This window comes from Dendropsophus ebraccatus, chromosome 2, assembly GCF_027789765.1.
Source record: "Dendropsophus ebraccatus isolate aDenEbr1 chromosome 2, aDenEbr1.pat, whole genome shotgun sequence".
Lineage (NCBI taxonomy): Eukaryota > Metazoa > Chordata > Amphibia > Anura > Hylidae > Dendropsophus > Dendropsophus ebraccatus.
In genome coordinates, this window is record NC_091455.1 from 98,120,416 (window position 1) to 98,148,210 (window position 27,795).

At 41.5% G+C, this 27,795-nt stretch overlaps 1 protein-coding gene across 3 annotated transcripts in view; it reads right to left on the reverse strand.

Annotated features, from left to right (window-relative positions):
• DSP (desmoplakin) overlaps nt 1-27,795 on the reverse strand; it is a 60,903-nt gene that overhangs the window by 25,705 nt on the left and 7,403 nt on the right. For all 3 annotated transcript variants that reach the window (XM_069958049.1, XM_069958048.1, XM_069958047.1), the window contains exons 2-7: nt 11,937-12,033; nt 8,960-9,108; nt 8,619-8,787; nt 6,526-6,654; nt 5,424-5,474; nt 4,227-4,388 (exon numbers count right to left, since the gene is read on the reverse strand). In XM_069958049.1, the coding sequence (XP_069814150.1) occupies nt 4,227-4,388; nt 5,424-5,474; nt 6,526-6,654; nt 8,619-8,787; nt 8,960-9,108; nt 11,937-12,033 (757 nt within the window). The remainder of the gene's footprint in view (nt 1-4,226; nt 4,389-5,423; nt 5,475-6,525; nt 6,655-8,618; nt 8,788-8,959; nt 9,109-11,936; nt 12,034-27,795) is intronic.

A 27,795-nucleotide genomic window follows, 5' to 3' on the forward strand; every position in this document is an offset into this window, starting at 1 on the left:
AGCTGGTCAGGCTCAGCCTAAGGCTGAGGCTGATCAGCTTTGCCTTTTACAGGCATAGTGCATTGCAGTGCTGATGAGCTCTGCAATGCACTGTGCCTGTAATCAGGCAATTTTACAGTAATGTCCCCATGGTGGGACTAAAAACAGTGTTAAAAAAAACACACACACACACAAAATACATTTATAATAAAATAAAATTTACACATAATCCCCATAGCCCCCAATACAATAATAAATGTAAAAAAAAAAAGTACACATATTTTGTATCACCGTGTGCGTAATGACGCAGGCAATACAAATATTACATGAACCCCTTAGTGACCGCCAATACGTATTTTTACGGCGGTCACTAATGGGCTTTATTCCGATACGTACGCCTTTTAGTAGCGGACGTATCGGAAATGCTCTGCCGTCCCCTTGCGGCAGCAGAGCGGGGGATTAGCTGTCAGTGTGACACCTGATCTCCCCCTGACACTACCCCGAGCGGAAGTTCCTCCGCTCCAGGTAGTTTAACCCATTGAATGCCGCTGTTGGCACCTCGGAATACCTGTAACCACTCCGCATTACCTGTAACCATCCCAGATTACCTGTAACCACCCCAGATTACCTGTAACCACCCCGCATTACCTGTAACCACCCCGCATTAACTGTAACCACCCCGGATTACCTGTAACCACCCCGGATTACCTGTAACCACCCCGCATTACCTGTAACCACCCCGCATTACCTGTAACCACCCCGCATTACCTGTAACCACCCCGCATTACCTGTAACCACCCCGCATTACCTGTAACCACCCCACATTAACTGTAACCACCTCACATTAACTGTAACCACCCCAGATTACCTGTAACCACCCCAGATTACCTGTAAACCACCCCAGATTACCTGTAACCACCCCAGATTACCTGTAACCACCCCGCATTACCTGTAACCACCCCGCATTACCTGTAACCACCCCGGATTACCTGTAACCACCCCGGATTACCTGTAACCACCCCGGATTACCTGTAACCACCCCGGATTACCTGTAACCACCCCGCATTACCTGTAACCACCCCGCATTACCTGTAACCACCCCACATTAACTGTAACCACCTCACATTAACTGTAACCACCCCAGATTACCTGTAAACCACCCCAGATTACCTGTAAACCACCCCAGATTACCTGTAACCACCCCACATTACCTTTACCCACCCCGCATTACCTGTAACCACCCCGCATTACCTGTAACCACCCCGCATTACCTGTAACCACCCCGCATTACCTGTAACCTCCCCAGATTACCTGTAACCACCCCACATTACCTTTACCCACCCCACATTACCTGTAACCACCCCGCATTACCTGTATCCACTCTGGGCTACCTGTAACCACTTGGCATTACTTGGAACCACCCCAGGCTACCTGTAACCACCCTGGGCTACCTGTAACCACCCCGCATTACCTGTAACCACCACAGATTACCTGTAACCACCCCACATTACCTGTAACCACTCCAGATTACCCGTAACCACCCCACATTACCTGTAACCACTCCAGATTACCCGTAACCACCCCACATTACCTGTAACCACTCCAGATTACCCGTAACCACCCCAGATTGCCACACCCTCTCGATTGTCGATCACCACCCCAGATAGCCAGTAAACACCCCCTGATTGCCCATAACCACCCCCAGATAGCCAGTAAACACCCCCAGATTGCCCATAACTACCCCCAGATAGCCAGTAAACACCCCCAGATTGCCTGTAATCACCCCAGATTGCCACAGACTGCCCGTCACCACCCCAGATTGCCCATCACTACCCCAGATAGCCAGTAACCAACCCAGATAGCCAGTAACCACCCCAGATTGCCCATAACCACCCCAGATTGCCCGTAACCACCCCAGATGGGCAGTAAACACTCCCTGGCTGCCCGTAAACACCTCGAGATTACCTGTAATCTCAATTTTTTTTATTTTTTTTTAGCAACTTTGCTATTCTAATAACCGATACTAGCTGCGGTTTTGCTCCAGCAAAATGACACTCCTTCCCTTCTGAGCCCCGCTGTGTGCCCATACAGTGGTTTATGTCCACATATGGGGTACCGTTGTACTCAGGAGAACCTGCTTTACAAATTTTGGGGTGCATCTTCTCCCCTGTTCCTAGTGAAATTGAGAAATTTTAAACTAAACAAACAAATTGTTGGAAAAATTCATTTTTTTCATTCTTACTGTCTAATTCTGAATACTTTCCTCTAATACCTGTGGGGTCAAAATGCTTACCAGACCCCAATCTGAATTCTTTGAGGGGTGCACTTTCCAAAATGGGATGACATTTGGGGGGGTTCTATTCTGCTGACACTACAGGGGCTCTGCAAACGCACCTGGCGCTCAGAAACTTCTTCAGAAAAATCTGCACTGCAAATGCTAATTGGCGCTCCTTCCCTTCTGAGCCCGGCTGTGTGCCCATACAGTGGTTTATACCCACGTATGGGGTACCGTTGTACTCAGGAGAACCTGCGTTACAAATTTTGGGGTGCATCTTCTCCTCTGTTCCTAGTGAAATTTCAAACTAAACAAACATATTATTGAAAAAATTCAATTGTTTCATTCTTACTGTCTAATTTTTAATACTTTCCTCTAATACTTGTGGGGTCAAAATGGTCACCACACCCCAAGATGAATTCTTTGAGGGGTGTACTTTGCAAAATGGGGTGACTTTTGGGGGGTTTCTATTCTGCTGACACTACAGGGGCACTGCAAACGCACCTGGTGCTCAGAAACTTCTTCAGAAAAATCTGCACTGAAAAAGCTAATTGGCGCTCCTTCCCTTCTGAGCCCCGCTGTGTGCCCAAACAGTGGTTTACGCCCACATATGGGGTACCGTTCTACTCAGGAGAACCTGCGTTACAGATTTTGGGGTGCATCTTCTCCTCTGTTCCTAGTGAAATTGAGAAATTTTAAACTAAACAAACATAATATTGGAAAAAGTCTATTTCTTCATTTTTACTGAATTCTTTTGAATACTTTCCTCCAATACCTGTGGGGTCAAAATGCTCATCACACCTTAAGATGAATTCTTTGAGGGGTGTACTTTCCAAAATGGGATGACTTTTGGGGGGGTTCTATTCTGCTGACACTACAGAGGCGCTGCAAACGCACATGGCGCTCAGAAACGTCTTCAGTAAAATCTGAACTGGAAATGCTAATTGGCGCTCCCTTCCTTCTGAGCCCAGCTGTGTGCCCATACAGTGGTGTATGCCCACATATGGTGTACCGTTCTACTCAGGAGAACCTGCGTTACAGATATTGGGGGGCGTTTTCTCTCATGTTGCTTGTGAAAATGAGATAATTTAATGTAAACAAATATATTATTGGAAAATTTCTATTTTCCATTTTTTACGGCCTAATTGTGAATACTTTCCTCCAGCCACTGTAGGGTTAAAATACTTATGATACCCCTAGATTAATTCTTTAGGGTGTGTAGTTTCTAAAATGGGGTCACTTATGGGGGTTTCCAGTATACAAGCCTTTTAAATCCACTTAAAAAAAAGAACTGGTCCCTAAATAAATCAGTTTTGGAAATTTCATGAAAATTTGATAATTTGCTGATACATTTCTAACCCCCGTAACACCCTAAAAAAGTGAAATATGTTTATGAAATGAAGTCAGAATAAAGAAGACATATTGAAAATGTGACTTAGTAATTAATTTATGTCATGTGACTTTCTGTTTTTAGAAGCAAAGAATTTCAAAGTTTGTAAAGTGCAAATTTTTCAAATTTTTCATGATATTTTGATGTTTTTCACAAAAAAACACACAAGACAGTGACCAAATTTTGCCACTAATATAAAGTACAATATGTTACAAAAAAACAATCTCAGAATCGCTAGCATACGTTAAAGCATCACTGAGCTATAAGCGCATAAAGTAAGACAGGTCAGATTTTGAAAAATGAGCCTGGTCATTAAGGCCCAAATAGGCTTAGTCTTGAAGGAGTTAAATATAGCTTGGAGAAGCGAGCTCCCTGTGATGAGCTCGAATATAAAATGTCAGATCCTAAATGCTAAAAAATTCTGAGTACCCTTAATTTATATGCAGGTTTCTTTTGTAATTCTGGTGCTTTACCTTTTAGAATATACCTGTTATACTTTCCATTAAAACCCCCAAACCCCCAATGGATTGAAAAACAAGTGCGTGTAGAAAGAGCCTAGATTATAAAGAACTGGAGGCTTACAGAAAATGCTTCCTGCTTCCTTGGAATGTCGGTGTTCTTGTCACTCCAATCATAGACTAGTTCTTCTTCTTCCCGATCATTGATCCACATGATTTCCCTGGATGTGGCCTGAATGATGTTCTGTAGCTGCCGAAGCTGATCCATTCTTTCAAAGGAAAGTTTCTAAATTTGTGGAACAATTAAATATGATAATGAGGACAAACACATATACAGCCCTTAGGACACCCAGAATCTACAAGCTAGCAAGGCTATAAGCCAGCACAGTGCCATTCAGTGGTTGCTTTATATCTACAGCCCTTTAGGCCCTATTCCACAGTAACGATATAGGCCGAATCGGCCCCATTTGGCCTGATTCGGCCGATTATCGTTCGGTGGAAAAGAGAGAACGATCAGCCGATGATCGTGTCATCGGCTGATCGTTCATTTAGGGCCAGACCTAAAATCATCGTTCCCCCACAGCGCATCGCTTGAATAGCGGTGCGTGGCGGGCGACCGACGATGTGAAAAGCAGCCCTTGCAGGTGCATACATTACCTGTCCAGGCTTCTTCTCCGCGCTGTCTTCATCCCCGGGTCCCGCGCGATCTAACTTCAGAATGGCCGGTCAGCTGACGCAGCACTTAGCCAATCACATGGTTGGGACCGTCACGGCCTGTGATTGGCTGAGTGGCCTGTCAGCTGACCGGCCATTCTGAAGTTAGAGCGCGCGGGACCAGGTGACGAAGACAGCGCGGAGAAGAAGCCCGGACAGGTAACGTATGCACCTGCAAGGGCTGCAAGGACATCGGTAACGATGTCCTTGCAGCCCTTGCTCAATGATCATCGGGCCGTGGAATAGGCCCAGTAAACGAGCGGCGATCTAGCAGATCGGTGCTCGTTTACATCGTTGATCGGGCCCTCCTCGGCCCGTGGAATAGGACCCTTTGGGTACACCCACACATACAGGATCTGCTGCAGATTTAAGGTTACAGATTTGAAGCTGCAGAGATCAATGTGACTAAATAATTGAAGCTGCAGCAGACCCTGTAGGGTATGAACAGTGTTTTAAGCTTCATCTTTAGGCTTTACCCCTGCTTATCTTTGTACTTCAAAAAGACAAAACATACAACATCAAGATCATGGTACATGTGAATGCACCTAAATTAGTCTATACCATTGTATTCTAGGTGCTGCTGTAAGTATTCAGAATTGGTACTTACCAGCAAGGCGTCATATTCTTCTTCTAGCTGATAAATTGCTCCTTTCTCACGCTAGAAAAATTTAAGAAAAAAAAACCCCAGATCTTATATAAACAATATTGTAGATTCAAAAAATAAATAAAATAAAATATATATACACACACATACAGATGTTGGTATTGGAAACAATCAGCAAGCTTCTCAATTAATCAATTTCAGCAGAATTGGCTGATGATATAATGTGTATAGGGGTCTTCTGACTCCTTCCCCTGACAATAGATGTTGGTGTAAGGAAGAGTAAGGCATTTTGGATTTAGAATACATGCAAGAGCTGAGCATGCATGCGTATGTCGAACGCAGCTGACAACTATCTGCAGTGTAAACACAGCTTAAGCTAAGCTCCTATAATGCAGCAGGATAGTTTTTACTACATAACTGTGTCAGGTGGAAAGGGAACATTTCCTAAAATTAAAAATCAGGATTCAGTCTGCAGGGAATACTCAGAGTTTTCATTTGGCCCCAAAACTCTAGGCTCTAGAGCTCTAACATATCTTATATATTAGAACTCTGTTATACAAATGTAAACTGTAAAAGGTTGTTCTGTGAACATACTATTTAGAAATCTGCCTAAAAAAAAAAAAAAAAACAAAAAAAACTTACATACTTTCTTCTAAAAACAGTGCAACTGATTCAGTTTAATAGTAATGACCTTCAATACCACACACAACCCATAGGCAGGTATGGCACTGTTTATACAGAAATGTTTTTTTATCCTGTACTATTTCATTTTGATGTGTAAAAAAAACACACACCTTTTTGCCTCATACTACAATCATCATAAAATTAAGTGTGAATTCCAACATTTTTGTTTCTCATTTCCTGTTTCTATTATAGTGCATTTAATTTTGCTGTATACATGTATTTGCTGTATACAAATGTATTCAACTATACTGTTGTATATGCCAAACAAACAAAGATTTTTTTTATCTTAGATTAATATTTCTTATGAATTTTGATCTATGACTTATTTTTAGGATAGTCCAGCAGTTCTTACAAGGTGACCAAACCAACAAATATAGTCATGCCTCTAAGACTAAAGTAAACTGGCAAAGTACAGAATTACCAGATCTGCTTTAATTTTGTCCAGCTCCCACCGATAGTCAGCAATGGCATTGTGGAATTTTCTGTGGTTTCCAATCTGCTGTTCTACAGAAGTGGCATCAAATCCCCAATCAACAATTTCCAATTGACGCTAAATGTATAAGAAAGGAAAGGAAAGTTAAAAGAAATAACATTGCAGTTTTCTAGGCTCAGACTGTCTACCACTCTGAAGAATGAGCTTAGCACCATCCTTGTTCCATCCTGTAGCTAGCTCAGGGATCAAATTACAAGCAATTCAAGCCTATTAGGAGAAGAGGAAGATGAGGGAGTGTGGACCCTGGCAGACATAGTAAGGGCCCTATTCCACGGGACGATTATCATTCGCATAATTGTTAATGATAAACGATCCAAGCGACCGCTATTGCGAATGACCTGAAATCGTTTACCCATTTAGATGGAACGGTAATCGTTACTTATGATCGTTCTTGTGGTCGTCTTGTCGTCGCTATTGCGTTCATCACTACTGCGAACGACCAAACGACATCTTATTCAATGCGAACGATTTGCGAATGAGCAACGATAAAAATAGGTCCAGGTCTTATTAAACGATCAACGATTTCTCGTTCGGTCGTTAATCGTTAACTGCTATTCAAACGAACGATTATCGTTTAGATTCAACCGATTTAACAATAATCTGAACGATAATCGTCTCGTGAAATAGGGCCCTAAGGGTCCTATTACACAAAGTGATTTTTTGTTTTCGCTAGTTAATGAGAAATTATTGAAAACGGGAGAACGACCTGAAACCGGTCACCATACACAGAACGATAGTCGTTAGTTACGAGCATTACTAAGATGATTCACTCCTTCTGATCCCAGCCAAAGAAGGAAAAATGTGTACATACATGGAAGTTTAGCAAATAATAATTAGCAATAATTTTTTCAATGGTTGCCTGCATACACATGGAGCGATAATCGTTTAAGTTTTTTTTTTGCATAATAATTGTCCCGTGTAATAGGCCCTAAGAGACAACTCTGTAAGATATTTCATCCTAGACCTTTATACACAGTTAAGACCGCACAGCACAGATTTACCCCGCAGCGTGTAATGCTGTACACAAAGACAGGAGAGTGCAGGAGCTCCTTCTCTGTTTGTAGACACCATACACATTAGGCTCCGTAGACCAGCTCTAGGAGAACTGGAAATTTACCTTTCCAGTGCATATACAGAATATAATGGCCAGATGCAGTGCTTCTCCTCACGTATAACCACATGGCAGCGTAACCTGACCAGTCAGCTGAAATGACAGGTAGGCTTTACTTTGTGTTTACTGAGCTCTAAAGTCATGGAAAGTACACAGGTCAGTACAGCCTGTACATAAGGATGGGGGACTGAGACATAATGGTCAGATTCTCCATGCAAGGGACATCTTTTTTAATGACTTTGTTCTAAAATGTCTAACTTAAAAAAAATAAAAAATAAAAAATGGTATGGGCTGCAGATTTACTTAAATATTAGAAGAAAACAAGAATTTCCAGCTTGTGCGGTTTCCAGGGGCCAAGGTCAGCAGTCATCTCCTTGTCATGAGAGTTCTGCTTTCTGAAAGGTAACACTTTTAGTATATGAGCTAGGGGGCAAAATCCAAAAGGAAAGGCTTGTTACAGATAGAAGTTTGTCCTCTGCCATCTCTCCACATGTAGTCCTGGTTTCCTTAAAAAGGCGAGGCTCCAGAGACACCAAGCTAATGTATAATTTAGAGCAGTAGATGATGCGGTGAAGTAACCTGCTGTACAGTGGCACACCTACACCCCGGGCATTATGGCACACTTTCAAGAAGAGCAGCCATTTTACATGTGAAGCCACACAGGACTGCAGGCTTGTACAATCACATGGAGGCTAAATAGTCTTCTGAATTCCATGTTCATATTGCCCAGACCAATCCCCATTAATAGTTACAATCACTGTGACTACCACAATCATCCTAGAGAGGGAATATAAGTCACTTATGATATATAGATTATTAGTGAAACTTTTTTGATAGAATAGGCAAGTATATTGCTGAGAACTGTTCTCTCCTCAATGTTTCAGGTATTAAAAAACTCATTTCTACTTACCCTTTGCTGCCGAATGTGATTTAAAGTTTCTGTGGTGATCCGCTTAGTGTAATCGTCCCATCCAGAGCCACTTTGAGAAGAAAATCCTCCACCCTTAGATCCCTTGCGAATACGTGGTCCATGAATGGCTTTCTCAAGGGCACGCATTTGGTCGTAAAGCTGGAGCAACCTACAAAATACAATTTATTTTTATGATAGCTAAACATATACATTCCATTACAGTTACTTATGTGATTTACTGATAGATAGATAGATAGATAGATAGATAGATAGATAGATAGATAGATATAGTCATGTGTCAGGCAAAGTATCTAAAATTCTAGTTTTCTGTACGGCCATACTTTCTGTGGTAGGAATCACATGGCTGTCCCATTATTCTCATCTCCCTGATCAGACCTTCAACCATCTCCATTTCTTCATGGGCAGCCCCTAGACATTCTTCCAGTTCTCTATTACGAACAAGCTGACTTCCATCTCCATATTTTAGTTCCTGGGGAAAAAAATGCCTATATTATTGCTTATGTTATATATTGGATATGTTACAATTGCAGTGGATGCAGTAAATGTCTGTCTCATACTAAACACATTCAAAAATCATAAAAATAGAATAAAAAGGATAGGACAATAATATGGTTATCAGGCTATTAGTATTTTATTTTAGAAATCAACATAATCCCAACTGGAAAGAAGACATTGAAGGTAACAAGTGCATTGAACACAGAAACGCTCCTTACTGGGAAGGGGGGAGAGCTGACCGTACAAAGCTTTGCAATGTGTCATATATGTATACCTCTGTGCCAGGGCTGTTTTAGTGTACATCCCTGGTCAAAGCAGTGTCTTAAAGCAGCAGCTGCCCTTTACTAGATATGCAAATGTCTTTAACCATCTTAACATTCCTGGAAAAACTGATTTACTTCATAAATCAGTGTGCAGGTACACAGATAGTGGATCAGTTTTGCTGGAGTGTTCCTCGAAGCACATAGCTAAAACTTTCTTTCTGTGAACTAGTCCTCATCAACAAAATCCCAATCATAGATCCTTTCACCTAGATCGCCCCCAGGCCTTGTCAGCATTGCAATGTGCGAATACTCCATTTTTTGCAAGACCTGCTCCACTAGTATCATTATATATTACACACAGGCAACTTCAGAAAGCCCTGTTTGGTGAAGCCACATTTGAAGGATACCTTAGAAATAATCTGTCAATCATTTTTATAAAATGCAGGGAAACAATTGTGGCTATGTGAGAATGTAGCAGTTATTGCTTTTTTTGGCCTGAGGGGACTGTTATATTGTTAAAGCAAAAACTTTTGACATAGACATGTCAGAAGATTTAAACTCTATCCAGGTCTCTGCGCCGAGACCTCCACCGATCTCTAGATATAGCCAGGAGAAGTTCATGGCCGTGTATGTCACTACTCTGCTGTTCAATATGTCAAACCTATATGTCTGTCTCCTCCGTGGAGTCAAATAAGACAGCAAGCTGGGATTGAAGAAAATGGCCGTGCACGTCTCACAGCTATATCTAGAGATCGGTGGGGGTTTTAGCAGTAGGTCCCCAAACAATCAAGATCTGTCTGAATTGTTTAGGTTTTTTTTTTTTTGCTAAAGCAGGTTGTAAATAATGAGCATGTTCATAATCTTATAATGGACGTTTTTCTATACTATGTGGGCACTACCGTCCAATTTCTCAATAGAGTCCACTATTACAATGAAAATGTTTAAAAAAAAAAATTTACCTCAAAATTATGCCTTATTTATTTTTTGCTTTTATTTTACTGTATATGAACATAGCCTAAAGATGTGGTGTGGTTATTAATGTTTTTGCAATACTAATACATAATAGTGGGGTTTGGAATAATTTCAAAGTGGATTGAAGGGGTACTCCGGAGATAAAAAAAAAAAAAAGGGTTTTCAAATCAACTGGTGTCAAAAAGTTACACAGATCTGTAAATTACTTTTATTTAAAAATACTTTTCAGCTGCTGTATGCTCTGCAGGAAGTAGTGTGTTCTTTACAGTAGCCCATCCCCATAGAAAACCTCTCCTGCTTTTGAGAGTACCCGTCACGGACAGAGGTGGCTTACGATTTTTAAATAGAAGTAATTTGCAAATCTATATAACTCTCTAACACCTGTTGATAAAAAAAAATCTTTATTGTTCAATTTTTTAAAGGCCAGAATAATATAGGCCTTATTCACATGTGGTGTTTGTTACACATTTTTTGCTGAGAATTTTGTGCAATTTGTGGTAAGGGTGGCAAAATCGTGCCAAAGATGCAGAAATAACACATCAAAAAGCCACATGTGAATATAGCCATAGCAACAGTTCTGTTTGGCTAGGAAATAAAATTAAAGGGAGTTCTGGAACTATCCTAGGGTGCATCCCTAGCATGGGCCATCAATATTAAATTAGTGGGTGTCCAACTCCCAGCACCTTCAATGGTCTGCTGATTTAAGGGGCCGCAGTGCTTGTTATAATTAATGCACCTTTATAATTAAAACACTATGGGGGACATTTATTAAGAACAGTGCAGTCTTAAATCCCGTCTCTCCCCCAGTTAGCCAAGAGCCAGTGTAATTTTTTGCCTGGTTCATGTCTGTTTCCAGGCATAAACCTTGATAAATGAGCCGCAAACCGAGGCCATGCCTCCTCCCTGCCTTCCCACTCCTGGGTCCATGAGGCAAGCAGGGGTTATAGCTGGTGTACGCCACAGAAAATGGGAAAATCTCCTTTTCAGCAGCATACACCGAGGGGAGCATTTTGATAAATGTCCTTCTATGATCGTATGAATGATTCAATCCAAGACAATGTAAATCAGACAAGGTTGAGTATACATGTAATTTATTATCCAAGTATAGCATGTGAGATAATAACATGTTACTATTTAGAAGTTTTTAAATCATTTTGCTTAGCCCCAATTCCAGTATTGCACAAATCGACAATATTACACAACTAAATAATAAATTATAGAACTGACCGTCTGGCAGGAATCTATTCCATGGTATGAACATGCAACACAAGTGATGCCTTAGTCTGTACATAACTATATAGCAACAGATACATATAAATATGTGGAGTCAAGTAAAGAACCTGAACATGAATACACCTGTACGACCATTCCTCATTTACCACACTTCTTCAAACTTATTTAGCTGCTTTAAGAGGGTAGACTTTTTTTTTAACCTCAGTATTAAGAGGGTACAAGGTGGAACCCTAAATTATCCATTATCCAGATCTACTGACTGCTTGGTCACATAAGATAGAGATGTTACATCTATTGTTGTCTTTGTGTGTATATAGTCAGATTAAATACGTACCGGGGCTGCAATCAGTTCAGCGCGTATTAGGCTATCAGAAATGTGCTGAAGGATGTCTTGCACAGTGTTTGGACGGCGGGACATTGTCCCAGATTGCCTGAAAAAATAAAGCATACGAATAAATCAGTAACTGTTCTTATTTACAGGATATGGTCAATTGTCAATGGTATATAAATATTAGCAGTGCAGAAATGGTAGTCTCATTTGTTAGGTAACAAGCTTAGATATTATCCCCCATACTCCAGAGGTTGGTAGTTCATAATCTTCTATTGTTGTGTTTTCTCTGACCAGTGAACAGTATTCCCCTCTCTTCAGACATGCACACATTTAAGAGTAGCTATGCACATATCATTGCTGTTGACCTAAATGCTATAGCATCTATCCCTCTCCTTCCATACTTTTCTGCCAGTGGATAGTTAAAGGACAACTCCGGTGGGACCCCCCCAAAAAAAAAAAAAAACACAGACACACACAGACACCATACTCACCATCCCTCCGGTGACGATCGCCACTCCATTCGGCCGCCGTCCGCCTCACCGTCACCTGCGTCCGCCGTCCAGCGATGTCTCCTTCTTCCGGGTCCATGAGAGAGAAAAGGCTGCCGGTGCGCAAGCGCGCTGGCAGCCTTTTCAATCAGGGCTGAGCAAGCTGGAAGCCATGTGATGCGCTCCAGCCAATGAAAAGGCTGCTGGTGCGCATTTGCACCAGCAGCCTTTTCTCTCCCATTCACTCTCAATGAAGACGCCAAGGAGGAAGAAGACCCGGACCGCCCCCAGCTCTGACATCACCCGACACCAGAGAAGAGGACCGTGACGACCGTAATAGGTAATGTATATATTCTTTAACTTCCGGGGTGGGGGGTCGGGGGTCGGAAAGTGGGGGAAGGGGGCCAGACCGGGTATTTAACCACATTACAAAGTTATATAACTTTGTAATGTGTGTTAAATAAGCCAAAAAAATTTTTCGCCGGAGTTGTCCTTTAACTAAAAACAAAAGAATTGCCAAGTAACATACCCTATGCTTTGACCTGCATACAATAACCTATGTGCTATTTATTGCAGGTTGTGTTGTAGACTTTGCACTGTACTAACATATTTGTGTAATGTGTTGTTATGCTTGCTTCATTGTCTATGCAGATTGGCAAGGATGGTCCACTGTGTGACTAGGATTGGTAAGAGTGTGGCATGTGACTTCCATGGGCAGATACCCATGCTTGAAATACAAAGAATGTCTATGATCAAAGCAGGATTTGAATAAAACCTGAAATGTTTATTCATACTCCATTAAGGTACATCCAAACATGGAACATAGATTTCAGTAGCGTAGGCATTTTGGAAAGATAAATATCCAAGATAAAACATCCATTGAAAACACCTGTTTGCCTCCAGATGTGTGTTGTCTGCTGAAGTGTACGAAAGACCAGTGTGACCATTGAGTGTCACTGACACCAGTTGAGCACCTGAGTAAGTGGTGCTGAGGTAGCATAGACACCAAGTTATTTTGAACCTGGTGCAAGGCCTATAGTAAGAATTGAGCTTGTTATGTAAAGGCAAAATATTAGACTGACATTACACCCTTGGCTCAAGGTTTAAAGCTTAGAATAGACACTTTGCCGCAGTGAACCACAGTGAAACTTTCTATCATTGCAATTGTTATTGAGGTGTGTTCCTCTAAGTGAGATTCGCCAACCATTGTGAACTTGTACATGTGTTTTTATAAATTGCCAAATTTGATGTGCTTCTGTGTTGTGATTTGTTCCATTGCTTAAAATTACAGGACTTGCTATCAAATAAGCTACACCAGTGAAGAGGCTACCAATGCACCTTTTGCCACCTTACCAACAGCCCATGAATATCCTAAATTGTACTTGTCATTATTACAGAGACATGTCACAAGTTTTGATCAGAAGAACAAGCATGGAGCTGCATGCAGCAGTGTGCTTCACTTTACCATGTCAAACATCTCCATCCAACGACACCAACATAGCATCAACATCAAATTTATATATATATATTTTTGCAAATTCCAAAATCACTAGATGTATGACTGATGCTCATGTTATTCAACAACAGTGCCACCTCTCCCAAGTCTGGGAAATGTCTTTCTGAGAGCTTTAATTCCTTTGCCAGAACAAGCCAATGCACGTCTGCTATGGGTGGGTATGGGTGATTTCATAGGTGCAGCGTCTTGGCTTGCAAATAATAATTATTCCGTCAACAAAAGCGTAATTATGCTGACTCACAGAAAAAGATGAGCAAAATGTCTGTATATGCATGAGAGAGAAGAAAAGTCCACTTCTTATTACACAACTGAATTACACTAGTCCAGTCTACGAAGGAAAATGTAAGATATCAGAGAAAACTGTAAAGTCAACCAAGAGAAAGGAGTGGTATCTGACTAATTCAGGAGCTAGACAGCTAGACAGTCAGGTCTTTATCAGCAAACATCTGTAGTCTGTGCAAGAAGCTAATTCATTGGTTTCCGGGTATAATCTAGCTGTCTGAAGTCATCAGGGTTATTACAGCAGATATGTACTTCAAGAAGAGATCACCAAAGCATACACTTTGATTCTCTACACACACAACTGTGTTTCCAGTAATGGCGGCTTTATCCACTAGTCAATCCAAATCTATATATGACCTCTAGTGAAAGAATAGAAGCTGTATTCAAATGTATACAGAAGGACAATATAGTTAAAAGTGATAGTAGAACATAGTATTGTTAAGATCTGACTGTTAAATCATCAAATAGTTTTTCAACAAGAATTTCAGATAAATGTTACCCAGCTATTTAATAATAATAATAATAATAATAATAATAATAATAATAATAATAATAATATATAACATAATTACTATCAAGTAACAACAAACAAAAAAACAAACAAACAGAGTCTAGGTTGGGTACCAGATGCAGGAAATGTATGGGCCTCATCCAAACCAAGATCAGTTCTCCATTCCTAAATAAGATGTAACATTTTCCTTGAATCTTTTACACCGATTACAAATGTAAGCTTGGTTAGCCATACCCATCCTTAGGGCCGTATAACACGGCCTGATCAGTGGCTTCATAATCATGCAGCAAGGGCTGTATATATATATATCTACTGTTAATCTCAGTACAGCCCTTGCTTTAAGTGTAAAATAATAAAGTATATACATACCTGTCCACACTCCCCAGTGTCTTCCTGGCTTCTCTCTACAGCCGCCGGTGCCACATTAGAGCCAATTTCTAGCTTGACAACCAGTCACTTCAAAGACAGTCTCTAAAGTTGCACCAGTGGCTGCAGGAAGAAGCCTGCAGCATCGGGAAGCATGGAGATGTATGTATATACTTTATTATTTTTTATTATACACAGTCATCAGCCCCACATCGATATTGAACGTGGCAATGCGCGATTGGTGGCTGATGAATTTAGGTCAGGACCGAAAGACACGATCAGCCAATGACAACGATTGTTCTCTTTATTACACAGAGCGATAATCTGCCCAGTTGGCTAGATTCGGAAGAGTATCACTCCTGCCGCCAGAAGTTCAGGCAACTATCAATACAACCACGTCAGGTCGGATCAATATACAAGCAATATTCTGAATTGTGGTTGCATCCATAAGTTACTGAAACCTCTGGCAACAGGAGCGACTGCTTAACGATCGGGTAAGGGATCAAAATGACAGGTACGCTTTAAAACCAAAGTCGGATTAAAAATAGAGGACAAGTGTAAAAGAAATGCAAAAACTCGTGTTACATCAATTCCTGACTTTAGCTTGAGAAACTACATCAATAAGTGGGAAGACTCTTTTTCTCATGATCTATTGTATAAAGCTATACTATGCACAGGCATGAATGGGACATCACTCAATCCAGTCATAATAACTGGATCTCACCAGCCAATCCTATTGTTTTTAAAAGAAACCTGTCATATTGAAAATGCAGTTTGATCTGTAGGCGTCATGCTGGAGGGCCGAATAGGTTGGTATACAGATTTCCAGGATAACTTGTCATTTATTCATGGAAATCTCTGCCCATTCTGAGCCAAGTAGTCTAGTGGACAGCCCTGCTCATTGATTGACAGCGCTCTCTATAGACACACATGAGAGAGAAAACCCACACTACTACTAAGACCAGAACAGGCACAGAAATGCATGAATAAATCTCTAGTTATCCAAGAACTTTGCTAAAAATCTACATATTCATCTTCTTTTCTTTTTCTTTATGCGGATTAGACTACATTTTCAATGTGACAGTTTCACTTTAAGATGCATTTAATAAGTGGTAACAAAAACAATATATAGCTAATTTACCATTAAGTTGGAAAATTACCAAATCATTCACCTTATAATGTTACAGTCCAGCCTATGTACCACGACGGGTGTAAACTTGATACCAAAAAAAAAAATGTACTGCAGCAGTAATTATCACTAAATCAATCTATTTGACACAAGGTCAGAATATAAGGGCAGACTTTACAAGCATTGGTGTAAAGTAAGTGGTTTAGTTGTCATTCTCATACAGAATTTTTTTTTTAACACTTCCCTTATCTTAAACTCTGCAACTGATTCTCAGAGCTTCACCAACAGCATGTAATAGAGGCCACATGTTAATATAGCTATAGGGTAAAAAAAAAAAAAAAAAGATTATAAAATTTATATATATATATATATATATATATATATATATATATATATATATATATATACACACACACCGTATACTAATTAAAAGTTTCCAGAAGTAGAGTTCTGCTTTGACCTGTACTACCTCTATGTGGAATCCTCCACATAGATTATTATCATAAGCCAGTGATAGTGTCTTTTCTTCAGCTGTCTCTTTAATAAGGTTTACACGATCCATGTACATGATGGTTTAGATCATTACTTTTAAAAAAAATAATGGTATAATGTGAGGCAATGGGAAATGAAGTTACCGTATTACAAAGGTTTGGGTACAAAAAAAATAAATAAAATCTTTAGGCTGCTGTCGCACAGTGCAGTTTTTCTAAAATTTGCCACTGCAGTTTTTAAGTCAAAACCAGAAGTGGATCTGGCAGGAATCAGAAGTGTAAGTCCTTTATATTTCCTATTCTTTTTGAATCCACTCTTAGGGCCTATTACACAGGATAATTATCATCATGTGGAAAATAGCTATATTGTTCGAATTTAAATTATAATCGTTCTGGGTGTATGCAGGCAACAATCAAAAAGATAGTTTGTGTCGTTGATTGCATCTTTTGAGCTGAACCTAAAATCATTGTTAATTGTTCACTAAATGTACACATCACTCGCTCTTTTGCTGGGATCAGAAGGAGTAAACGATCTTAGAAACAGTCATAACTAACAACTATCGTTGTGATTTATAGTGAACGATTTCAGGAAGGTTATCGTTAATCGCTTAAAATCGTTAAGTCTAATAAGACCCTATAATTTTAGCTCAAAAACTACTGCAGTAGTTAAAAAAAATGCTGTGTTTAAAAGCAGCTGTAAAAGGAGAAGTCCAGCGAAAATATTTATTTGAGTATTGTATTGCCCCCCAAAAGTTATAGAAATCCCCAATATACACTTACTACGGGAAATGCGTATAAAGTGCTTTTTCCCCTGCACTTACTACTGCATCAAGGCTTCACTTCCTGGATAAAATGGTGATGTCACGACCCGACTCCCAGAACTGTGCAGGCTGTGGCTGTTGGAGAGGAAGATTGCAGGGGGACACTGAGGGACACAGGACACTGAGCATCCCTCTGCCATCATCCTCTCCAGCAGCCACAGCCCGCACAGCTCTGGGAGTCGGGTCGTGACATCACCATTTTATCCAGGAAGTGAAGCCTTGATGCAGTAGTACGTGCAGGGAAAAAAAACACTTTATAAGCATTTCCTGTAATAAGTGTATATTTGTGATTTGTATAACTTTTGGAGGGCAATACAATTCTTTAACAACAATTTTCGCTGGACTTCTCCTTTAAAACCCTTTAAGGACCAAGGCAAATTTTATGAATATGACCTGTGTCACTTTATTCATCAATAACTTGGGAATGCTTTTACCAATTCTTCTGATTCTAAGATTGTTTTTTTTGTGACATATTCTACTTTATGTTAGTGGTAAATTTGAGTTGATAGCTTTAGAATTTTTTGGTGTATAACTCCAAAATGTTGTTAAAATTTTTTTTTTTTTTTTTTTAAAAAGTGCATTTCTCTACATTTGAAAGTCTCTGCCAATAAGGAAAATAGTAATACTACATTCATTATTTATTAATTCATCTCTATAACATGTCTACTTTATTTTAAAAGCATTTGGTGAACATGCTTTTACTTATTTAGGATGTTAGAGGCCGTAAATGTTTAGTAGCAATTTTCAAAATGTTCGTGAAAATTTCAAACTCAGAAAGCACCAGTTCAGTTTTGGAGTATATTTTAGAGGCCTGTATATTAAAAACACCCACAATTCAACCCATTTTGAAATCTTCACCCTTTCAAGTATTTAAAGGGGTATTCCAGGGAAAATTAATAATTTAGCAAAGGAAAGGGTTAACCAAAGTTAACCCTTTCCTAATATACTTACCTGTTGTTTATTGGCCCCCCAAGGAGATCTCCGGTCCGGTCATGTGATCTTGCAGCTTGTGGCTTTAATCCTCTTCTCCTTCCGGTTCGGTGACGTCACCACCCGGCCGGCGTCGCTCTCCGTCTCATTAGCAGCAGAGCACTGAACCCTGACTGGCTTGGTAGCGTGTAGCCAATCAGGGTTCAGTGCTCTGCATCCCCTCACGCTTCAGAGTGGGGGTCCCCCGAGGCTGCAGTAAATTATCAGGGGTCGTCGGGCTCAGTGCCGGTCACCAGTTACATGGGCCGGCACTGCACTACAGCAGGTGAATGCGGGGTCTAGCATCCATCATCACTCCGCAGAACCCCCCGACCCCCGTCCCCTGTGTCAGCGATGCCGACCGAGTCCCGGGAGGGGATGCGGCGGGCGGCATTACTTCATTCATAGCTACCAGACACCCGGCTGCCCGCCGCATCCCTTCCCCCCAGGGACTCAGGGTTGGCATCGGTGGGGAAGTAATGTGTATCGGCTGCTGATCCCCCCCGGCCCCCCTCCCTGTGTCCCTGTCAGAAATCACTCACCCCCACCCCCAGAGCGTGCTGCTGGCCACGGTCTCTGCACTGGTCTGAAGCACCTGTACTCAGCTGACAGGCGCTGTGTGAGTGAGGCAGGAGAGATTTCTGTCTTGCTCTGTACACACCGCCTGTCAGCTGAGTACAGGTGCTTCAGACCAGTGCAGAGATCGGGGCCAGCAGCACGCTCCGCTCCGGGGGTGGGGGTGAGCGATCTCTGACAGGGACACAGGGAGGGGGGCCGGGGGGGGGGAGGGATCAGCAGCCGATACACATTACTTCCCCACCGATGCCAACCCTGAGTCCCTGGGGGGAAGGGATGCAGCGGGCAGCCGGGTGTCTGGTAGCTATGAATGAAGTAATACCGCCCGCCGCATCCCCTCCCGGGACTCGGTCGGCATCGCTGACACAGGGGTCGGGGGTTCTGCGGAGTGATGATGGATGCTAGACCCCGCATTCACCTGCTGTAGTGCAGTGTCGGCCCATGTAACTGGTGACCGGCACTGAGCCCGACGACCCCTGATAATTTACTGCAGCCTCGGGGGACCCCCACTCTGAAGAGTGGTGGGGATGCAGAGCACTGAACCCTGATTGGCTACACGCTACCAAGCCAGTCAGGGTTCAGTGCTCTGCTGCTAATGAGACGGAGAGCGACGCCGGCCGGGTGGTGACGTCACCGAACCGGAAGGAGAAGAGGATCCGAGCCACAAGCTGGAAGATCACGTGACCGGACCGGAGATCTCCTTGGGGGGCCAATAAACAACAGGTAAGTATATTAGGAAAGGGTTAACCTTGGTTAACCCTTTCCTTTGCTAAATTATTGATTTTCCCTGGAATACCCCTTTAACTTTACATTCCTACACTTATTTAATCCTTTGGCCATTTCACAGGAATACCTGCAAAGTAAGAATGAAAAGTTAAAAATTTGCATTTTCCTTCCAGAGATTCCAATGTAATCCTATGTGTTTTTTTTACAACACCAATTACCGTTACTGATCCACCAATGCCGGCAATTGTCTGTGCTGGATCCCCTTTGGGGGTCCAGTGGCAATTACACTAAACTGTCAGCTATCAGCTGAAAGTTTAGTTGCAGCTCCCAGTCACTGTTTGTGTAAACAGTGAACATCTGAAGCAGGTCAGTACATTTACTGATGCACGCCCGCAACCTGTGCAACACGCGGTACTGCCCCCGTTGCCCCTTCACGGAGGAAACATCTTTGCAACTCTTTTGGCAGTGTCCGTTTGCTCAGGGCCTGTTGGACGCCCTGGAACTTGAACTCAGTGATAGTGTGCCCAGGAACAGGCTAACGCACTGCGCGGTGCTGTAAGGCCTGTTCCCTGGGAATTTGGGCGATGAGGCAACCCGGGAGGCCTGGCGCCTTATTAACTTTTATAAGGACGCTATATGGCTTGCCAGGAACCGCCTCATTTTGAAGAAGGAGAGTATGTCCTTTCTGGACTGCTGCAGGCTGGTCCACAGCCTGCTCAGAGACTATTCCATCATGGACAGATCGGACCAGGAAGAAGAGGATTGATACCCCTCTCCTTCCCCCTCTCCCCTTGTGTTGTGTTGTCCTTCAATAAAGCTTCGGGCCTGTGATTTCCCCTCCCTACCCCCCTCTTTCTCCCTTACCCCATCACTTGTCTGTATTGCTTTATTGTTTGTTGGTATTGGATTGTTAATGTATGGGTGAATGTTAGTGTAGCGGGTGGTATGATGTATAGTGTAGGGAGCCTGTGCTGTATGTTGTATCATTGCGCTGAGTATTATTATTTTATTTATTGGGCTGCGCTGCGTCGCAGTTTATGTATGCTTGACGACGACTGATTGTAATAAAGATATTTTCAATCAAAAAAGGGGTTAAAGCGCAAAACGAAAAATACATTACTGTACCGTGTTCCCAGCATTTATATATTTATAAACTTGTGGCTAAAAAGATGAATAGGTTTATTTCTATGTCTCCATTGCATGATTTTAGATACAGTGGTTTGTAATAAATTAGAATATTAACAAAAAGTCAGAATTTCAGAAAATTTGATTATTATATAAAACCAACTGGAAAAAAAATATGTCTTTAACACAGAAATGTCGACCAAATGAAAAGTCTGTACAGTAAATGCCCTCAATACTCGGGTCAGGGCACCTTTTGCATGAATGACGGCATCAATGCAGCGTGGCATGGAGGAGATCAGCTGATGGCACTGCATAGGTGTTATTGAAGCCCAGGTTGCTTTGATAGCGGCCTTCAGCTCGTCTGCATTGTTGGGTCTGGTGTCTTTCATCTTCCTCTTGACAATACCCTATAAATTCTCTATGGGGTTAAGGTCTGGCCAGCTTGCCTGCCAATCAAGCACAGTGATGCTGTGGTTAGTAAACCAGGTATTGGTACTTTTGGCAGTGTGGACAGGTGCCAAATTCTGCTGGAAGATGAAAATTCCATTTACAAAAATCTTTTCAGCACAGGGAAGCATGAAGTGCTCTAAAGTTTCCTGGTAGACGGCAGCGTTGACTTTGGTGTTAATGAAAAACAGTGAACCTACACCAGCAGATGACATGGCTCCCCAAACCATCACTGATTGAGGAAACTTCACACTAGGCCTCAAACAGCTTGGATTGTGTGCCTCTCCACTCTTCCTCCAGACTCTGGGACCTTGATTTCCAAATGAAATGCAAAATTTACTTTCATCTGAAACCACTGATCAACAGTCCAGTTATTCTTTTCCATGGCCCAGATAAGACGCTTCTTGCCTTCCTTATTGGTAGGAGTGGCTTCACACATGGAATGCAACACTTGTAGCCTATGTCCTGCAGATGTCTGTATGTGGTCGCTTTTGAAGCACTGACTCCAGCAGCAGTCCACTCTTTGTAAATCTCTCCCAAATTTTTGAATGCCATTTTCGTTACAATCCTGTTAAGACTGCGGTTCTCCCAGTTGCTTGTGCATCTTTTTCTACCACACATTTTCCTTCCACTTAACTGTCTATTAATATGCTTTGATACAGCACTCTGAGAACAGCCAACTTCTTTAGCAATGAACTTTTGTGGCTTACCCTCCTTGTGAAGTGTCTGAATAACTGCCTTCTGGACATCTGTCAAGTCAGCAGTCTTCCCCATGATTTTGTTGCATACTGAACCAGACTATGGGACCTTTTATAACACTAGGAAGCCACTGCAGGTGTTTTGGGTTAATTATTCTAATTTTATGAAATACTGACTTTTGGGTTTTTCTTGGCTTTAATCCATAATTATCAACTTTAACAGAAATAAACGCTTGAAAAAGTTCACTCTGTATGTAATGACTCTATAGAATATATGAAGTCACTTTCACTTTTTGAATTGAATTACTGAAAAAAATAACTTTTTGTTGATATTCTAATTTATTGCAAACCACAATACTGCATGCCAAGACACTTATGATAAAAGGTATTGGCCCTATTACACGGAAAGATTATTGGCCGTATTTGGCAGATAATCATCCTGTGTAATAGAAGGCAACGATCAGCTGACATGAATAATGTCAGCTGATCGTTCGTTGCTTTCGTTTGTCTTTCAACATGTTAAAAAAAGACAAGGTAGACAACGATAGCAAGGATCTGCTGCCATCACTCCATGGAATAGGAGTGGCGGTAGCAGACCGCCGCTATCCTCTATGGGCTGCCCGGAAGATCTAGCAATCACCCGGGCAGCCCCCCCGCAGTTCCCTGCGGCTTGCTGAAAAGCTGGGAACGAGGAGCAAACGAGCACTGGCAGTGCTTGTATGCTCCTCACATTCGCCCCGTGTAATAGGGGCTTAAGTCTCATAGTAAGTAAATAATCCCCGGAGAATGATTATAGGCAAATATATATTACAATAAATGACAGCTATTGGGCAACCATATCAGCACTCAGACATTTTTTCCTGTCATTTTTAACTGGACTCTCTAAAGGTCCCCAATACACCGTGCACTTCAGTTGGCCATAGCCCACCACTTGCGGTGGGTTTGGCTTTCAATCTAAGGTGTATGGGGCTCTCCATAATGACCACGAACAGATGATGTCAGTGGAGATAGGTTAGGATAGCTTGATGGAAAGATCACCACCTGCCCCCTTTTTACAGGAAGATAAGCTGCTGGCCATCAGTTTTTGAAGTTGTATGACCATCAATAGTCATCGCTTACAAGCACAACAATAGAACTTTCCCTTCTCAGTCCTTACACTGCTTATTTGTCAATCAAAGAAGGTCTTCTAGGTCCCAACTAAAAATGCGAAGAAGAAACAGCAGCGAAGCCTTTCAACTCTGCTGCGCTCCCTGCTGCTCGCTTTATTTAGACAGGCTCATCTCTAGTCAGAACCTTCTCTCTAATCTATTTTGTGAATGCTGTGTTAGTATGCTGCCAACCTTTATGAGAGGAAAAGGAAGTATCTGGCTTCTTCTTTTTCATTGGAAAAAAGGCACAACATAGCTAGAATCTTGGAATAAAACTACTGCATAAATGAAGGCTTAGATACATAAAGCAGCCATACTACACACCTTGAGACATACCCTCTGAACAGGTTTTATTTAAATCTCTTGACACTCACAAATCATACATTTTAAAGACCTCGAGTGCACTGTAACCATGTTGTTATTACTATACTCTGGAGAATCTTATCACACTAGTAACATGAGCCATGCTGGAAAACAATGAATACCTATGAGCTAAAGGTAATCTTTAGTCCTTTTAAACAAAATGTGCCGAGAACAGATGCCTGCTCTGAAGAAATTAGGAAGCTGAAGGAGATAGACATTGGCCTTTATCTTCCCCTGGAGGGAGAAAAATCAGATCTGTAAATGCAAATCCACGAGAAGCAGAAATTTGATTGTAAAGGTCCATTTACATGGACGGAGTTTGCTGCAGCATGCAAGTGCTGAACTCTGAGATGAGTCCTCGTTCAGTCATGGGGCCGGGCTGCTACATTATTTGTGCGGCCTATTCAGTGCATCATTGTCAGACGAAGATCCCGTTTACTCAGCGCGATGTGCAACTTACATGTAATGGACTGCACAAAAGATCCAGTCAGGAGAGAACTCATAGGCTGATTGCTGGTATTTTTACACAAGCTGATTTTTGGTAATAAGCATTTTTTTGAGACACTTATTTGTGTAAAAACTGATGGCAAAATTACTATTAATGTTCCCATTGTTCTGTAAACTCTTGTTTTATAGGGATACATCATCTATGACTCTACAAAAACTGACACACGAATACAATAGCCCCACATTTGGATTTTTTTGTTGTTTTTTTCTGGGTGGTATCGGTCTTGTGGTCCACCTGGAACATACAACACTCCTTCAGGCAGTGCTGTTGGCTCCTAAAGGTGTCCAGGGTTAATAGAGAATCTTCTGCTGTCAATATGGGCAAACCCATTCCAATGAAAGCTGGTGCCTTCTGACATATAAATGTACATTAATACTTAACATGAGTGGCAAAACGCTCAGTGTTTCCTTATAAATGCTAAATTCAATAATAATAGTAAGCCATTTAATTCTGGGTCACTCCTTAACAAACCCCTTGTATAAGTCATAAACTTTTTATGAGCTTCATGAATTTGTATGAGTAATAACATATAGGTGTGGTTATAGACAGCAATTAAAGTGAAGACTCAGGAGTAATTTATGAAAGTCCAGCCTATGGTCTGTATAATAAAATGAGTGTCTATAGAATTAAAGTGGCCTCACATATTTAACAGCTCTCTCTCCTGATCTCCCTATACACATGAACAGCAGGCCAAACAGTCATGTGTTCTCAATGGTGAGAGGAAGGGTAAGCCGCTGTCAGATGACATTTGCACTGGCTTATCTCCCCAGGAACAAAATGGTCAGAATCCAGAAAAAAAAAATGTTCATTATTTTCTTAGGCAACTCCTTTAAACATTCGATGCATATATAATCTGGTTCACTGGTCAATGAGGTAATTCTCCCAGAGTCTCCAGGTTCTGACACAATAATGGACTAAGGAGGTCCAGCAGAAGAGTTTTGGAATGGGCATTGGAGTCATGGGGGGAGATTTATCAAACTGGTGTAAATTAGAGTTGTCTAAGTTGCCCCTAGCAACCGAATTCCACCTTTTATTTTTTAAAGAGTCTGTGAAGAATGAAAGGTGGAATCTGATTGGTTGCTAGGGGCAACTAAGACAATTCTACTTTACACCAGTTTGATAAATCTCCCCCTTGGTCTTTTCTTATAGTTTAGTTCATAAATAACCTGCTCTGTATACAGGGATTGATGGCCCTTAAAAACCTTTCCCTGGTTAGCCCAAGAAATGTCCAAAACGTCTCTCTCTCTTGGAGGAAAAGTAGCTTTTTTACAATGTCTATACCAAAAGTTAAAAAATACATAGGGTCACAAGATCTCTTTCAATTCACCCCTGTACACATACAGGCCCAGCCCTAGTGGGTGTTCATGTATTGTGAATAGGGAGAGGGAAGTCACGCTGCTGCCAGAAACCCAACTTCCTTGATAATAAAAGGACTGGGCATGTTCATATCCAACTGCCTGATCCTTCTTCCCTTACTGATGGGGAAAAGTCAGGAGGTCCCCATCTATTGTGTAGGTCTAATTTTCCACGTAACAATAGACAGCATGTTTACAATGGCTAATACCTTTGCAGATAAAAGTCATTCATTGGCCTCATGGGTAAGTCTTTGTTTACCTATTGCTCGTCTATATACAGCATACAATTGCCTGCATAGGCAAGCAGTAAGTAAATAAACAAATACCCCTCTACTTGCTATCTTCAAGCTCTTGTGGAATGCTTTTATTGGCTCATGGAAGCACTCGAATTGTTATTTCAAGCTGGACTGTAAATCTTATGGAAAACAATGACCCATCCTCCTACCATCAGGATACCTTGTGAGAGCTACAATGCCTACAACACTAGTTAAGGTGTGAATTATTGCAAAGCCAGCATTTGCAGAATATTGGAAAAGATTGTGTGTGTGTGTGGGGGGGGGGGGGGGGGGGGGGGGGCAAAACCAATCATCACCCCTGTCTTTCAAATATGACACCTGGAACCTCCACATGAGCTCAGAAATCTGGCAATACTGGTGCATTAGTCTTATCTTCAGGTTAACACATATTGGATTTACCTTTAGGCTGGGTTCACACTACGTATATTTCAGTCAGTATTGTGGTCCTCTTATTGCAACCAAAACCAGGGGTGGATTGAAAACACAGAAAGGCTCTGTTCACTCAATGTTGAAATTAAGTGGATGGCCGCCATTTAATGGCAAATATTTGCTTTTATTTTAAAACAACGGCTGTTATATTGAAATAATGGCCGTTATTTACTGTTATATGGCGGCCATCCACTCAATTTCAACATTGTGTGGACAGATCCTTTCTGTGTTTTTAATCCATTCCTGGTTTTGGTTGCAATATGAGGACCACAATACTGACTGAAATATACGTAGTGTGAACATAGCCTCAAAGTGTTACTGTCATTTTGCTGCACCTCAGGATCGCAGTGAGTAAGTGCCATCAGTAACTTACAAATTATTACAAATGACATTAACACTTTAACATATGCAGCTTGTATTGTGTAAATTCACATCTAATCATAACTATACACAGCGAGCTTAAAGGGGTTATCCAGTGCTACAAAAACATGGCCACTTTCTTCTAGAGACAGCCCCACTCTTGTCTCCAGCTTGGGCAGGGTTTTTCTACTCAATTCCATTGAAGTGAATGGAGCTTAATTGCAAACCGCACCTGAACTGGAAAAAATAGTCGTGTTGTCTCTGAAAGAAAGTGGCCAAGTTTTTGTAGCACTGGATAACCCCTTTAAAGCAAATGTACCTGATGTTACATTCACTTTAAATACCTTGCTGTGAAGTCACTTAAAAAGCAAACATTAATATGTAAGAAGAGGAGATCAAGGAATATTGACCATTCCATAGAGCAGTGCTTCTCAAACTGTGAGGTGGGCCTCACCAGTGAGGCGCCCCCTAGTTGTTGGTGAGGCCCAGCTGGGCAGGCAGTTTTCACAAAAGTAACTATGTTCTGCTTAGTCCTTTTTTCTGTTTGCAAAGATCTCCATTTTAACAACATTATTCATTTATTTTTTTACTTACGTTATTAGTATATAGAGCTTGGGAGATGGGTGAAAGGTAGCCCTAGCATTATTTTCAGCTTTTAAATGGACTTTCACCACAGATAGTGAGGCCCAGGCATCCTCTTGGTCAGTCTGGTGAGGCCCAGGCATTGCCTTGGTCTGTTGGGTGAGGCTCCAGTAGAAAAAATTTGAGAAGCACTGGTATAGTATAGAGGATACTAACTGTTCTGAACATAATGTATAAACTCAGAACCATAGATATATTAAAGATTAGGCTTCAAATTCTTAGACTTTGGCACAAATGATATACAATTAGAGATGAGCGAACCCCGAGTATGCTCAAGTCCATCCGAACTCGATCGTTCGGCATTTGATTAGCAGTGGCTGCTGAAGTTGGATAAAGCCCTAAGGCTATCTGGAAAACATGGATACAGTCAATGACTATATCCATGTTTTCCACATAGCCTTAGGGCTTTATCCAACTTCAGCAGCCACCGCTAATCAAATGCCAAACGATCGAGTTCTGTTGTTCTGTTTGTCTGGGCCATGAGGCATTGAGGCCCGGTTGCATCCTCAAAAACCAAAATAGCAACACCACTTAAAAGAGAAGATAAATGCCGAGCCAGTTAGAAGTATAATATGCACATAACTACAACTGAGCATTAGAGAAGAATTCCTGCTGT